At 34.0% G+C, this 13706-nt stretch overlaps 1 protein-coding gene across 4 annotated transcripts in view; it reads left to right on the top strand.

Moving 5' to 3' along the window:
- Nucleotides 1-13706, top strand: part of LIPI (lipase I) — a 47842-nt gene that overhangs the window by 12665 nt on the left and 21471 nt on the right. For 2 of the 4 annotated variants that reach the window (XM_012444737.2, XM_012444734.2), the window contains exons 6-7: nucleotides 211-315; nucleotides 9062-9173. In XM_012444737.2, coding sequence (XP_012300160.2) covers nucleotides 211-315; nucleotides 9062-9173 — 217 coding nt within the window. The remainder of the gene's footprint in view (nucleotides 1-210; nucleotides 316-9061; nucleotides 9174-13706) is intronic. The other 2 variants (XM_012444735.2, XM_012444739.2) reach the window with 2 other exon arrangements.

Genomic DNA, 13706 nt, shown 5'->3' with positions numbered 1-13706 from the left:
TTGTGAATACTGAAATTAAGAGTTTTTACTGTAATTAAAATAACTAGAATGCTACATTATTTGAAAACAATTCTTTTTAAGTTATCAAAATCCATGATGATCATCATGATGGTTATATGTACGGATCCTTTAGTTACTTTAGTGATTTGACATTTTTGTATGTTATTTAATGGAAGTCCAATTTCTCATGTTTTATTTCTCAAATCTCAGGTTATCAAGCCAAGCTATTTAAAGATGTTTTAAAAGAAAGGATGGAAGAAAGACCACTTAGAACCACTGTGTTTTTGGATACTAGTGGCACATATCCATTCTGTAGTAAGTACACTTTTAACACATAAACAAATTATTGTTTTTTTGTACTAATTTGCATTTGATTCAAAGTGTTCTTTGCACCCACTCAAATTCCATTGTGTTCTTTCAGGCAAATTTAAAATTTGCTATAGCCAATTGGACAAATTCTACTAAGTACTTGATATTTTAGATAAAATGGACAGATGCTTGGGTAGTATTTTCCCAAAGAAACAATCAAGGTTGTACTCCCTCATCCCAAATTTGCATATTACTCTTTTCAGCTCTAGAGTTATTTTGGCATCTAAAATGATAAGTTATTTTGGCATCTATATACAGTATCAACACTCATTTGGAAACCAAAACTACATTATTAATATGTAAATATAAATAAGATCAAGAAAGCAGTAATCTTCATAATGCATTTAGATTTAGACCAGAGGAAAAAACTTGTAGAACAAGAGAGACTCTCATAGAAATATAATAAATAATTAGATTTATGAGGAGGTATTAAAAACACAAAATTATTCTGTTTGGAAATGAAAAACTGGAAGTGGTTTGTAAATAAAATGAGTCTTTTTTATGTGAAGAATTTTATGGAGGAAGTTTTGAATTTCTGTCATTGATTTTGATTACTGAGAGATAAATACTTAAAATAGATTCTCATAAAATATTTTGGGTCATTCACTGTTAATGTTTTCCGGTCACAGTCACTACCAACTTCAATATATTTTTCTTCAAACATTAGTGATGTGTCCTATCAAACAGAATTGGGGCTGTCCATTTTTCAAATTAAACATTTTATTGAGTTAATTTTAGATTTACATGTAGATGTAAGAAATAATACAAAGATACTATGAATACTTTAGTTTCCTTAAATGGAAACATTTTGCAATGCCATAGTTTAGTATCACTAGAATGATATTGACATTGATAAAATCCACCCATCTAAATCAGATATCCCTACACACTTGCCTGTGTGTGTGGCTATATGCATATTTGGCTCCATACAAAATAATCACATTTATAGGGCTGTGTATCCGCCACCACAATGAAGATGCTAAACAGTTCATCACCATAAGGAATCCTTGTATTGTGCTTTTATAACTACCTACACCATCTCCCCACCTGTTGGTTTCCAATTCCTGCTATCCATTCACACATTTCTAGAACTTTGTTATTTCAAGAATGTTATATAAAGGGAACTATCCAGCATGTGACCTTTCTAACTGGCTTACTTTTTCATTCAGCATAATTTCCTGGAGGAGGTTCATCCATGTAGCATGTATCAATGATTCATTATACTTTCAGTTGCTGAGTAGTATTCCATAGTAATATACCTCTATCTCTATTGTTAGATAGATATATCAATATATATTGGTATCTATATAATGTATATCTATATTATGTAACTCTTTATATAGAGAGACATATATCTCTATATCTATTGATAGATATATCTATATATTGATTTTGATATTATATATGTCTACATTATATATCTCTATCTATATGTAGATATTACATATGGAATATACATAAACATTTACATAGATATAGGATGTACCACCATTTGTTTAACCAATTACCTGTTAAAGAGCATCTGGGATGTTTTTAGGGTTTGGCTATGACAAATTTGCTATGAATATTGTATATAAGTTTTTGTGTGAATATGTCTTCATTTATCTGTCTTAAATCCCCAGGAGTGCTATTGCTGGGACAGAAAGTAATTGCACATTTTAGCTTTGAAAATATTTGACATTTTTTTGTGGAGTGACTGTACCACGTTACTAAATTCTCCCAATTAAAATATAACTGATTTTTTTTTCAGAATGTGGTGTTGTCATTATTTTTAAAAACTCTTATGCATTTTGACATGCATACAGTGATACTTCAGTGGTTTTAATATTTGTTGCCTTGATGGCTGATTACAATTTCTTCTTATCATCTTTGGCGAAATGTATATTCATGTTTTTTGGACATTTTTCAGCTGTATTTTTTTTTTTAAGCTGTTGACTTTTGTTAATTCTTTATATAGTTTTTTTTTTTTTGAGATGGAGTTTCACTGTTGTTACCCAGACTGGAGTGCAATGGCACGATCTCGGCTCACCGCAAACTCCGCCTCCTGGGTTCAAGCAATTCTCCTGCCTCAGCCTCCCAAGTAGCTGAGACTACAGGTGCGCACCACCATGCCCAGCTAATTTTTGTATTTTTAGTAGAGACAGGGTTTCACCTTGTTGACCAGGATGGTCTTGATCTCTTGACCTCGTGATCCACCCGCCTCGGCCTCCCAAAGTGCTGGGATTATAGGCGTGAGCCACCGCGCCCGGCCAACTATATATAGTTCTACAGATATTTTCTTACAGTCTGTAAATTGTCTTTTTATCTGTTTCACAAAAGCATTGCCAGAGAAAAAGTGATTAGTTCTGATGCGGAGTAATTGATCGTTAGTTCCTTTTAGAAATGTATCCTGCTTTAGGCATCACGTCTAAGAACTCTTTGTTGAGCCCTAAGTCCTGAGGGTTTTCTCCTGTAATATTTTTTCTAAACTTATATAGTTCTGTGTGTTACATTGACATCTGAAATCCATTTATATTTAGTTTTTGTATCGCTCCAGAACCATTTGTTGAAAGGTTATCCTTTATTAAGTGCTTTTGCATCTTTATCAATGATCAGTTAAATATATGTTTTGTACCTATTTGTGTTGGGTTTATATTTTGATCTCTATACTTTTCACTTACTTTTGTGTTCATCCCTTTTTCTAGTACCACATAGCATTTAATTAATATATCTATATAGTACCTCTTTATTCTTCCATTATTTTAAATCTTCTACTGTATGTGCATTTCAATATAAATTTTAGCATAAGGTTTTTTATATCTACAAAAATTTATCTGAGGTTTCAACAGAAATTGCATTAAACATATATTTCAATTTGGGGAGAGCTTATATTTTTACCATGCTAAATATTCTAATTCATGAATATAGTGTGTCTTTCAATATACTTTGATTCTTTGATTTCCTCAATAAGCATTTTATGATTTTCAGCATACAGATACTGTGCATCTTTTGTTATGTGTATACAACATATTCATTTTGGGTGATAATTATAAAATGTATTGCTAAATTTTGGTATCTCCACATTCATTGTTAGTATATAGAAATGAGATTGCATCTTTTATGTTGAAAATGTTTCCTGGGACTTGCTGAATTCATTTATTATTTCTAGGTTAAAAAAATAGATTCATTGGAATTTTCTATGTAAGCAATTATGTTTCTGCAAGTAAGAATGTTTTTATTTCTTCTATTACAATCTTTATGCACTTAATATTTTTTTGAATCTACTTATTGCAATGGCTAGAACTTCCAGTGCTATGTTGAATAATAGTGGTAAACCCAGACACCTTTGCCTTAGAGGAACCAACATCCAATCTTTTGCCATTAAAGTGTGATGTTACTCATAGTTTTGTTTTGCTTTGTTTTGTAGATACTCTATAAAATTGAGTTAGTTCCCCTCTATTCCTAACTTGCTAAGTATTCTACCTCATAAATATGTGTTAGATCTTGTCATATGCTTTTTATGCATAATTGATATGATCATGTAATTGTTTTCTTTGTTGATATGTTGAACTAAATTAATTGATTCTAGAATGTTGAACTAGCTTTGCATTTCAGTAGTAAATTCCACTTGGCCTTAGGGAATATTTTTAAATATATTGTTGAATTTGATTTGTTAATATTTTGTTGAAGATTTTTTCTAAATTCTTAGTAGTGTTCCTTTTTTATCATTTTTGTCTGGTTTTGGCATAAGAGTAATAGTGTATTCATACTATATTAACACAGTGTCATAAAAGGAGTGGGCAAATTTTCCCTTCTCTATTATCTTTTCTGGAAGAGATCATGCAAGATTTGTGTTAATTCTTTAAATGTTTGGAAGAATTTTCCAGTGAAAGCATTTGGGTCTGGAGACTTTCTTGGGAGGAAGTTTTTTTTCTGAAAATTTAGTTTATTTAAAATTTTAAGACTACTTGGATTATCTGTTTCAGCTTGGTTGAGGTTTTGTAGTTTGTGGTTTTGAGGAATTGGTCAGTAAGTTGTTTGCACTGTTTTTAAAAATTTTTTTTAGGATTGCAGTGTCTGTAGTAATGCCTTTTGTTTCGTTCCTGATAGTGATTTATCTCATTTCTTTTTATTTTGTCTGTCTTGCTAGACAAAGTGGTTTATCAATTTTATTGTTTTTTATTCAAGAACCAGATTTTTGTTTAATTAATTTTCTATTATGTTATTTTATTAAATTTCATTAATTTCTGGTTTGTTCTGTCCTCTATGTATATATTTACACACACACATATTTTGTTCTACTCTATATGGGTTTATTTTGTTCTTTTTCTATTTTTTTTGAGACAGGAACTTAAATTGTTGGCCTCAGATATTTCTTCATTTCTAATGGAATCATTTAGTGCTATGAACTTCTCTCTCAGTACTTCTTGAACTGTATTCCTTGTGTTTTGATATATTGTATTTTTTTATTCTGTTCTATGTATTTTTTAGAAAACTCTTCTTTGACCATGGGTTAATTGTTAGCATGCTGTTTAATTTCCACTATTTGGAAATTTTCCTGTTGTCTTTCTGTTACTGATTTTTAGTTTAATTTTAATTATTGCTAGAAATTAAACTCTGTATCATTTTTTAACAATGTGCTGAGGTATTTTTAGTAGTCGAGGAATGATCTCTTCAGGTGCATACTTCGAGGGTACTTGCAATACATGTGTGTTCTGCTTTTTTGGGTATAAAATAATATTTTGTTGGCTGATCTCAGGCATCATTAAGCCATTATGGCATCAACTTAAAGTAAAAAAATTTCCTCTAAACCCAACAGATACAAAGTTCCAAATTATCTAATTCATCTAAATCAGATTTTGCTAAAGCTCTGGTTATAAGTGCTTGGACATAATTTTTCTTCATCTGTGGTGAATCTCAGGAATCCAGTTACCTCAAATAAAATGACAACATAGACATAGGATACCAGTTATAGGTATTCTTGTTCAAAGAGAAAAAAATTGGAAGAAAAATAGAATCAACTGTCCCATGCAGCTTTTATATTCAGCAAGGCAAACTCCATTTGATTTTAAGGCCTGGGAATAGTTTCGTATGGTTCATGGCTCTGCTCCCTGGGTTCATGGTACGTTGGTCTCTTAGAGTCCTTCTCTTTCTCTTTCTTTCCTTTCTTTAGATTTATAAATGGTAGCATATGTTTGCATCTGAGTAGTTTTTTCATCTTGTTTCTTGTTTGTAGAATTCTTGCAGTCCTCAAAACTTTCTGTCATTTTATACTCTGTTGCCTTTTAGTCTATGTTGGCAGTATTTATACCACTATAACATTCTCCAAAGCCTGGTGGATCTCCGTACATGTCACAGAGAGTTATTCCATTAGAAAAGAGACTCCTCCATATCATTTCTAGAAAATCCTGCCTCTATCATTGGCCACTGCTGAGATGGCTAAAGGAATCTGTGAGTCACCTGCTTATTATTTTCAAAGACCCTTTTGTGTGACTAAATACTCTGATTTCTAAAATCTTTCTGAGGGAAAAGGTTGTTCCAGCTACACCCTCAGCTTTTTCTCTAGATCCTCATTTCCCATGGTAAATTTCTTAATTTGGGCATCTTTAGTAAACTTGCTAGGCTGTTGATTTCCCAAATCAGCCAGTCAGGACTCTTTTTAATTTAACAGTTTCATTTCAATTTCTGTCTTTCCTCTCAGGATTCACGATGAGCACCAAGGAGAAATCTGGTCCCACTTTCAAGCCCTGACTTATAAATCCCCTTAGCTAAATTTCGGATTTCTTCATTTACAATTTCTGCTTTCCACATAAATTGCAGGATATAATTCCACTAAGCTACCTGCCACTATGTAGCAAGGATTCTTTTTCTACCAGTTTCCAATAACTTTTTTTTTTTGAGATGGAATCTCCCTCTGTTGTTCAGACTGGAGTGCAGTGGCACAATCTCTGCTCACTGCACCCTCCACCTCCTGGGTTCAAGTGATTATCCTGCCTCAGCCTCATGAGTAGCTGGGACTACAGGTGCCTGCCACCAGGCCAGGCTAATTTTTGTATTTTTAGTAGAGACAGGGTTTCACCATGTTGGCCAGACTAGTCTTGAACTCGATCTTGTGATCTGCCCACCTCAGCCTCCCAAAGTGCTGGGATTACAGGCATGAGCCACTGCGCCTGGCCACCAATAACATATTTCTAATTTCTGTCTGAGTCCTCAACAACAGCAAGATTAACATTCTTATTCACTTCATTAGACATCCATATTTCTCACCAACAGTCTTTTTGCAATGTGTGTTTTCTTTGCCGTGTTCTTTATTTCCTCCTGCGTCCTTACTAGCACATTTCTAATAACAATTTATTCAAGGTAATCTAGGTTTTCCTATTATGTTCCTGAAAATTCTCCCAGCTTCTGCTCATTTCTAATTTAGAAGCCACTTTTTCACTTGCATATGTTTGTTATAGCACTATCCCATTCTTTGTATCAAAATGAATATTGCTTTTCTATCAGTACTATAACAAATTACTGCAAATTTGGTGGCTTAAAACAGCACAAATGTATTATCTTAAAGTTCGGTAGTCCAGAAGTCTAATGCAGATGTCACTGTGCTAAAGTCAAGGTGTTAGCAGGTGCATTCCTTTCTTTCTTAACTTTTTTAACTCCTGAGGTTGTTCACATTGCTTGACTTGTGTCCTTTTCCTTCACATTGGTGGACTGAGTCCTCTTATTATATAATTTTGAACCTTCTTCTGCGCCACATCTCTTTTTTTGATTCTCCTTTTTTGTCTTCCTCTTCCTCTTTTAAGGTGACATTAGTTCCACCTGGATAATTTAATATAATGTAACTACTTAAGAACAGCTGCTTAGAAATTCTAATTTTATTTGCTATCTTAATTATCCTTTGCTATATAAGATAACAACATACTTGTAGGTTCCAGGGACTAGGACAAGGACATGTTTGGGGAGGCCTACAACAGTTACAATATGCAGACATTATTTATCACTGTTTAGTGATTCCAACATTTAACCACTTCAAGTAAGATGTGGAAACCTCACATCCATGTAGGTCCTTTTACATTCCCCACTTTTCCTGATCTTGATTTTGAATATCAGATTTTGTAATAATTTTTGTTTCAATCCTCAAATAACATTTATAAAATCAATGAGAAAAAAAGATAATCTGTTGTAGGTACCCATATTTATTCTTTTCCTGTTGTTCATTCTTTCTTCATAATGGTTCTTGATTATTTCATCAATTCCTTTATGTTTGAAGAAATTACTCCTGACAATCTCTAAGGATAAGTCTGGTAATAAGATTTTTTTTTTTTACTTTTTTTTTTTTTTCTGAGAATATCTCTATTTCCCCTTCATTCTCAAAGGACAGTTTTGTTGGATGTTAAGATTTGATGTTGACAGTATTTTCTTTCAACACTTGAAAAATGTAATATTTTCTTTTGGCCTCCATGGCTTCCAGATGTGAAATCCAATATGATTCAAATTGGTGTTTCCCTGTAGGTAATGCATCGTTTGTTTTTGGCTGCTTTCAAGATTTTTATTTCTTTGATTTTACTTTTGCATTTTATTATGATGTGTCTTGGTGAGAATTTCATGAGGTTTATTGTATTTCAGATTCACTTAGCTTTTTCAATCTGTGTTTTTTTTTTTTTTTGTTTTTGTTTTGCCAAATTTAGAATGTTTTCAGCCATCATGTCTTTGAATATTCTTAACGGCCCCACATTCTTTTCTCTTTCTGACACTCTAATAGCACAAATATTCTTCTGGCCTTGGCTTTCATTTCTCTTTATTTCTGTCTTCTGATACCTACCCTTCCTTCTTCCCAGCTTGGTTGCATATTGAAACGTGGATTGTACACCTAGCATTTCCAAGTACTTATAGTGGGAGGGTGGCTTAATCTGTAACATCTCAATATTCTATGCTGCCAGAAATCGTCTGAGCAAGTCTGAATGCCCATTTTTATGGTCAAAATGAATCAAAGTAATTTTTCTGAGGCTGTGAAGTAACTTCAAAGTAAGAAGTGCTCCTTTGTATCTATTGTGTCAGAGATGGGAAAAATCCAATTACAAATTCATTGTCTTTTAGGGCTTGGGGTAATTCTCAGAAAGTCAGGATTTCCTGCACAGGCCTGCCAATATATAGGAGTGAGTTCAGCATCCTTGCATGTGAAAGACATACTCTACCAAAGTTCAGTAAAGGCAATTTGAATAAGAACTACTATGAACTTACCTTATACAGGATTATTTAATCTCACAGTCATTCTTGAACAGCCAGTGAAATTAGGAATTATGTTTGCCAAACAAACAGCTGGTACTATTAATCAGATAATTAAGAAATCTTATCGTATTTACCTTAGATGTGCTATTGAAAAGTACAAGTTGCTTAACTGGCCTAATTTCTGAAATGTCTTGGTTTCAGACTAGTTAGTATTTAGAAGCTATTTGTTTGACACTCTACCATACCCATTACTAGCTGGCAGGCTTTTTCATTCCTCATGTTTAAGAGTAGTCAAAAATTGACAAACAGAAGGTAAAATATATTATCCATTTACCAAATGAGTTCTCTCAATAATATTGTTTGCATATGTAATAAGAGTGTAGATTACGTATCTATCTATACATGTACATACATATGTATTTGAATATATACCAAAACCAAAAAATTAAAAAATAACGTGATTTGCATTCCATATTTTTATTTTTAGCCTATTATTTTGTTCTCAGTATAATTGTTCTGGATAAAACTATGACGGATGGCTCTTTTTCATTTAAATTATTAAACCAACTTGGAATGATTGAAGAACCAAGGCTTTATGAGTAAGTAAAATGTAGTATTTTCTTCTCTTCTAAATTCAATGTTTGCTTTCTTCAGGATCCCATCTAACAGATAATTTAAATAGTATAGTTTATTTTTAATCCAGAGAGTCTTAAAATGTTAAATATTAAAAGGATCTCATTTGTTATATTCTAAATCTTTTATTTTACAGAGAAAAGTAACATATTTAAAGAGGTTCTTTTACTTTAAGCAATTAGAGACTTTAAAAGTTATAAGTATATCAGGAGATCGAGACCATTGTGGCTAACATGCTGAAACCTCGTCTCTACTAAAAATACAAAAAATTAGCCAGGCCTGGTGGCATGCGCCTGTAGTACCAGTTACTTGGGAGGCTGAGTCAGGAGAATCCCTTGAACCCAGGAGGCTGAGGTTGCAGCAAGCCAAGATGGAGCCACTGCACTTCAGCCTGGGCGACAGAACGAGACTCTGTCTCAAAAAACAAACACACAAAAAAGTTATAAGAGTTAAAGATGGCTTTGTTTCTTTTTCTCTCTCTTGATTCTCATTGCAGTCTTACTCCTAACCACCTTGCCTTCCAATTTCTCCAGTTTTTAGGCAGTATCATGTTCACAGTGATGTGAATAAATGTTTAGTGACTTCTGTAAATAGAGTGACACAATTTTAGGATTTCAGAGAGCGATTCCCACCTACAACGCTCCCAAATAACAGGAGAGCGTTTTGTTTCTCAGTCTTCTGTTTAACTTTGTACGTATGTATGTGAACATGTGTATACATATTTTTAAGGTTGTATAATTATATAAAAGAATGTTCTTGGCTTGAGCTTGTTGAATATATATTTCTGTGTTTAATAAATTCTTAAACTATAAAATTTTTTTTTCTTAGAAGAATGATATAAAGGGGCACACTACTATACAATCGTGGTTTCCAACTTGCTGTGCTAGACTTCTAAATAGCCATTACATAGTGAAATGGTTTTCAAAAGACTCACAGGCACAGTATCTAGTGATTAGAAGAAATATAAAGGTTTGTTCTGTTGTGGATAAACAGAGCAATTTGGCTACAGTTTTGACTGGTTATTGAACAGATTAGGATTTCAGGAAGCATAGCTGATATTTCCAACATTTACTGCTGTACAGTTTAGGTAGTTACAGTATATAAGTTAATTAATTAACTAATTTAATGTGTGATGGGCCTTAGACTTGAGTACATAGAGATATCCAAATTCTGTAAGCCAGGAGAAAGTCCCTGACTAGTTATTTATTTGCACATTCACAAACAATGGAAGTGAAAATGTTTAATGTTACGGTGTTATTAACAGTTAAGTAAAATATGAAACAATATTAAAATATAAAAAGTAGCCATAGCTCGTAATAATAAACTTTTCAAACCTTGGAATCCACAAAGAAAATAATGATAAATTCACCATAACGAAAATATGAAATACCTGTGTACTGAGGTAACGTAAAGACCATTACATCATGGGATGCCATGATCATCCTTAGAGATAATATCCTGGGTTACAAGTCCGCAAAATTTTTAAAATTTTGAACGTATTTTAAATATTTTATTATTAGATTGTATAAATTTAATTTTCTTAAAGTTCATAAAGACATTTCAGATAATTTAACAGTTGGATAGGATTGGTAGTGAACGAGTAACAATTATCCTTGTTCTTTTCCCTTTTTAAACTAACCTTCCATCACCCAAAGAAGATAAAAGAAATTAAACAAAAATTCTGGCCAGGAGCCATGGCTCATGTCTGCAATCCCAGCATGTTGGGAGGCTAAGGTGGGTGGTTAATGAGGTCAGGAGTTCGAGACCAGCCTGACCAACATGGTGAAACCCCATCTCTACTAAAAATACAGAGAAACAAAAGCAAAAACTAAAACATTAGCTGGGCATGGTGGCACACCCCTGTTATCCCAGCTACTCAGGAGGCTGAAGCAGGAGAATCACTTGAACCTGGGAGGTGGAGGTTGCAGTGAGCCAAGATTGTGCCATTGTACTCCAGACTGGGCAATAGAGCGAGACTTCATCTTAAAAAAATAATTCCAATCCAAATTCTTGACTTTCATCGGAACCCATCTTTTATTGAGCAAAACTTTTTGGCCCTTTTCACCTAATTTTGAACACTGAATGTTTTAAAATAATAACTAATATTATTCCATAATTGTTCATTGCTTTAAATTGCTTACAGTTGTATATATGAATGTATATACATATGCATTCACACATGATCTATTATTTATTCCTGTCAGAAACATGAGTTTTGGCTATTAAATTGATTCAAATCATTCAGCATCAAACTTATTCGGGCATTTTTCAAAATAATGGGGATCCAAACTGACACAGACAGTATTTTGTTCTTAGGGAAGTCACAGAATAATGGAGACTCATGCATAATTGTAGCTTTTAATAAACTGTTTTATAAAAGAAGATCACTTAATGTATGGTTCAAGCAGAGAGAAGAAACAAAGAAGCATATGAAAGCAAGGCAATACAGCCAGAGAAAAGAAAGAATGTATCAAAAACCTAGAGATAGGAGAGTACCTGAAGGGGTTTGGCTCTTTTTCCCCACCCAAATCTCACCTTGAATTGTAGTAATCCCCACGTGTCAAGGATGAACCCAGGTTGAGATAGTTGAATCATAGGCGTGGTTTCCCCCATACTATTCTCCTTGGTCCTGCAGGTGTGCAGAAGACAAGAATTGAGGTCTGGGAACCTCCACCTAGATTTCAGAGGATGTATGAAAATGCCTGAGTATCCAAGCAGAAATCTGCTGCAAGGGCAGAGTCCTTATGGAGAACCTTTGCTAGGGCAGTGTGGAAGGGAAATGTGGGACTGGAGCCCTACACAGAGTTCTCACTGGGACACTGCCTCATGGAGCTGTGAAAAGAGGGCTACCATTCTCCAGACCCCAGAATGGTAGATCCACTGACAGCTTACACTGTGCACCAGGAAAAGCTGCAGACACTCAATGCTAGCCATGAAAACAGCTGGAAGAGGGGCTGTACCCTGCAAAGCCACAGGGGTGAGCTGCCAAGGCCATGGGAGCCCACCTCTTGCATCAGCATGCCCTGGAAGTGAGACATGGAGTTAAAGGAGATCATTTTGGAACTTTAAGGTTTTTAGGTTTTTTTTCTTTTTTCTTTTTAAGGTTTAATGACTGCCCTATTGGATTTTGGACTTGCATGGGGCTTGTAGCCCCTTTGTTTTGGCCAATTTATCTCATTTGGAATGGGCGTATTTATCCAATGCCTGTACCAGCATTGTACTTGGGAAGTAACTAACTTGTTTTTGATTTTACAGGCTCATAGGTGGAAGGGACTTGTCTCAGATGAGACTTTGGACTTGGACTTTTGGATTAATGTTGGAAGGAGTTAATTCTTTGGGGGACTGTTAGAAGGGCATAACTGTGTTTTGAAATGTGAGAACACGAGATTTCAGAGGGTCAGGGGTAGAATAATACGGTTTAGCTTTGTGTCTCCACGCAATTCTCACCGTGAATTGTAATAATCCCCACATGTCCAAGGCAGGACCAGGTGGAGATAATTGAATCACGGGGCTGGTTTCCCCCATAATATTCTCTTGATAGTAAGTTCTCAAGAGATCTGATGGTTTTATAAGGGGTTTTCCCCTTTGCTCGATTCTCATTCTTCTCTCTCCTGCCACCATATAACACAGGACATGTTGCTTTCTTTTCTGCCATGATTGTAAGTTTCTTGAGGCCTCCCCAGCAATGCAGAACTGTCAGTTAAACCTCTTTTCTTTATAAATTACCAAGTCTTGGATATTTCTACATAGCAGCATGAGAATAATACAGTATCTAAATTCAAAAATTGCACACAACCACCACCCTAAAACAGTTGTTTCAAATTTGTTCAGAAGGCAAAGAAACTGTTAGTCTTGAGCTAATTTACAAACATATTCTATGTGGAACAGAATGAAATAGTGATAGTTTTATTCACATACTTGGATTAGTGCATTTTCCTGAAGGAATATAAAATATGGGAATATATACACATATGTTATAACCTGTCCACCTAATCTTAGATAATGACTTTACTGTTTTTTTATTAATATTATTTTCTAATACAGTCATGCATCACTTAACAATGGGAATATCCTCTAAGAAATGCATGCTTAAGTAATTTTTCATTGTTTGGACATTATAGAGTGTATTTACACAAACCTAGGTGGTATAGCCTGCTACACACATACACTATATGGAGTGTAACATAGGTTCGTAACCTAGAAGCAATATATTACAAACCTGTACAGCATGCTACGGTACTGAATACTGGAGGCAATTGTAACATAATCATGAATATTTGTGTATGTAAAAACATCTAAGCATACAAAAGGGTAGAGTAAAAATATGGTGTTACAATCTTATGGGATCACTGTCATATATGCAGTCCTTTGTTGACCAAAACATCATTATGTGGCACATGAGTATCCATTTAATTATGTTTTGGGATTTAAATTGTCTTAGATACCACAGGAGTCAAAGAATTTTAAATGATCTTTTATTTTCCTTTTCAAAATGGAGA

This window comes from Aotus nancymaae, unplaced genomic scaffold, assembly GCF_030222135.1.
Source record: "Aotus nancymaae isolate 86718 unplaced genomic scaffold, 86718_ANA_hifiasm-v0.15.2.pri h1tg000022l_1, whole genome shotgun sequence".
Taxonomy (NCBI): domain Eukaryota; kingdom Metazoa; phylum Chordata; class Mammalia; order Primates; family Aotidae; genus Aotus; species Aotus nancymaae.
Note: the sequence above shows the minus strand (reverse complement) of the source record. Positions and strands in the feature narration are given on the sequence as shown.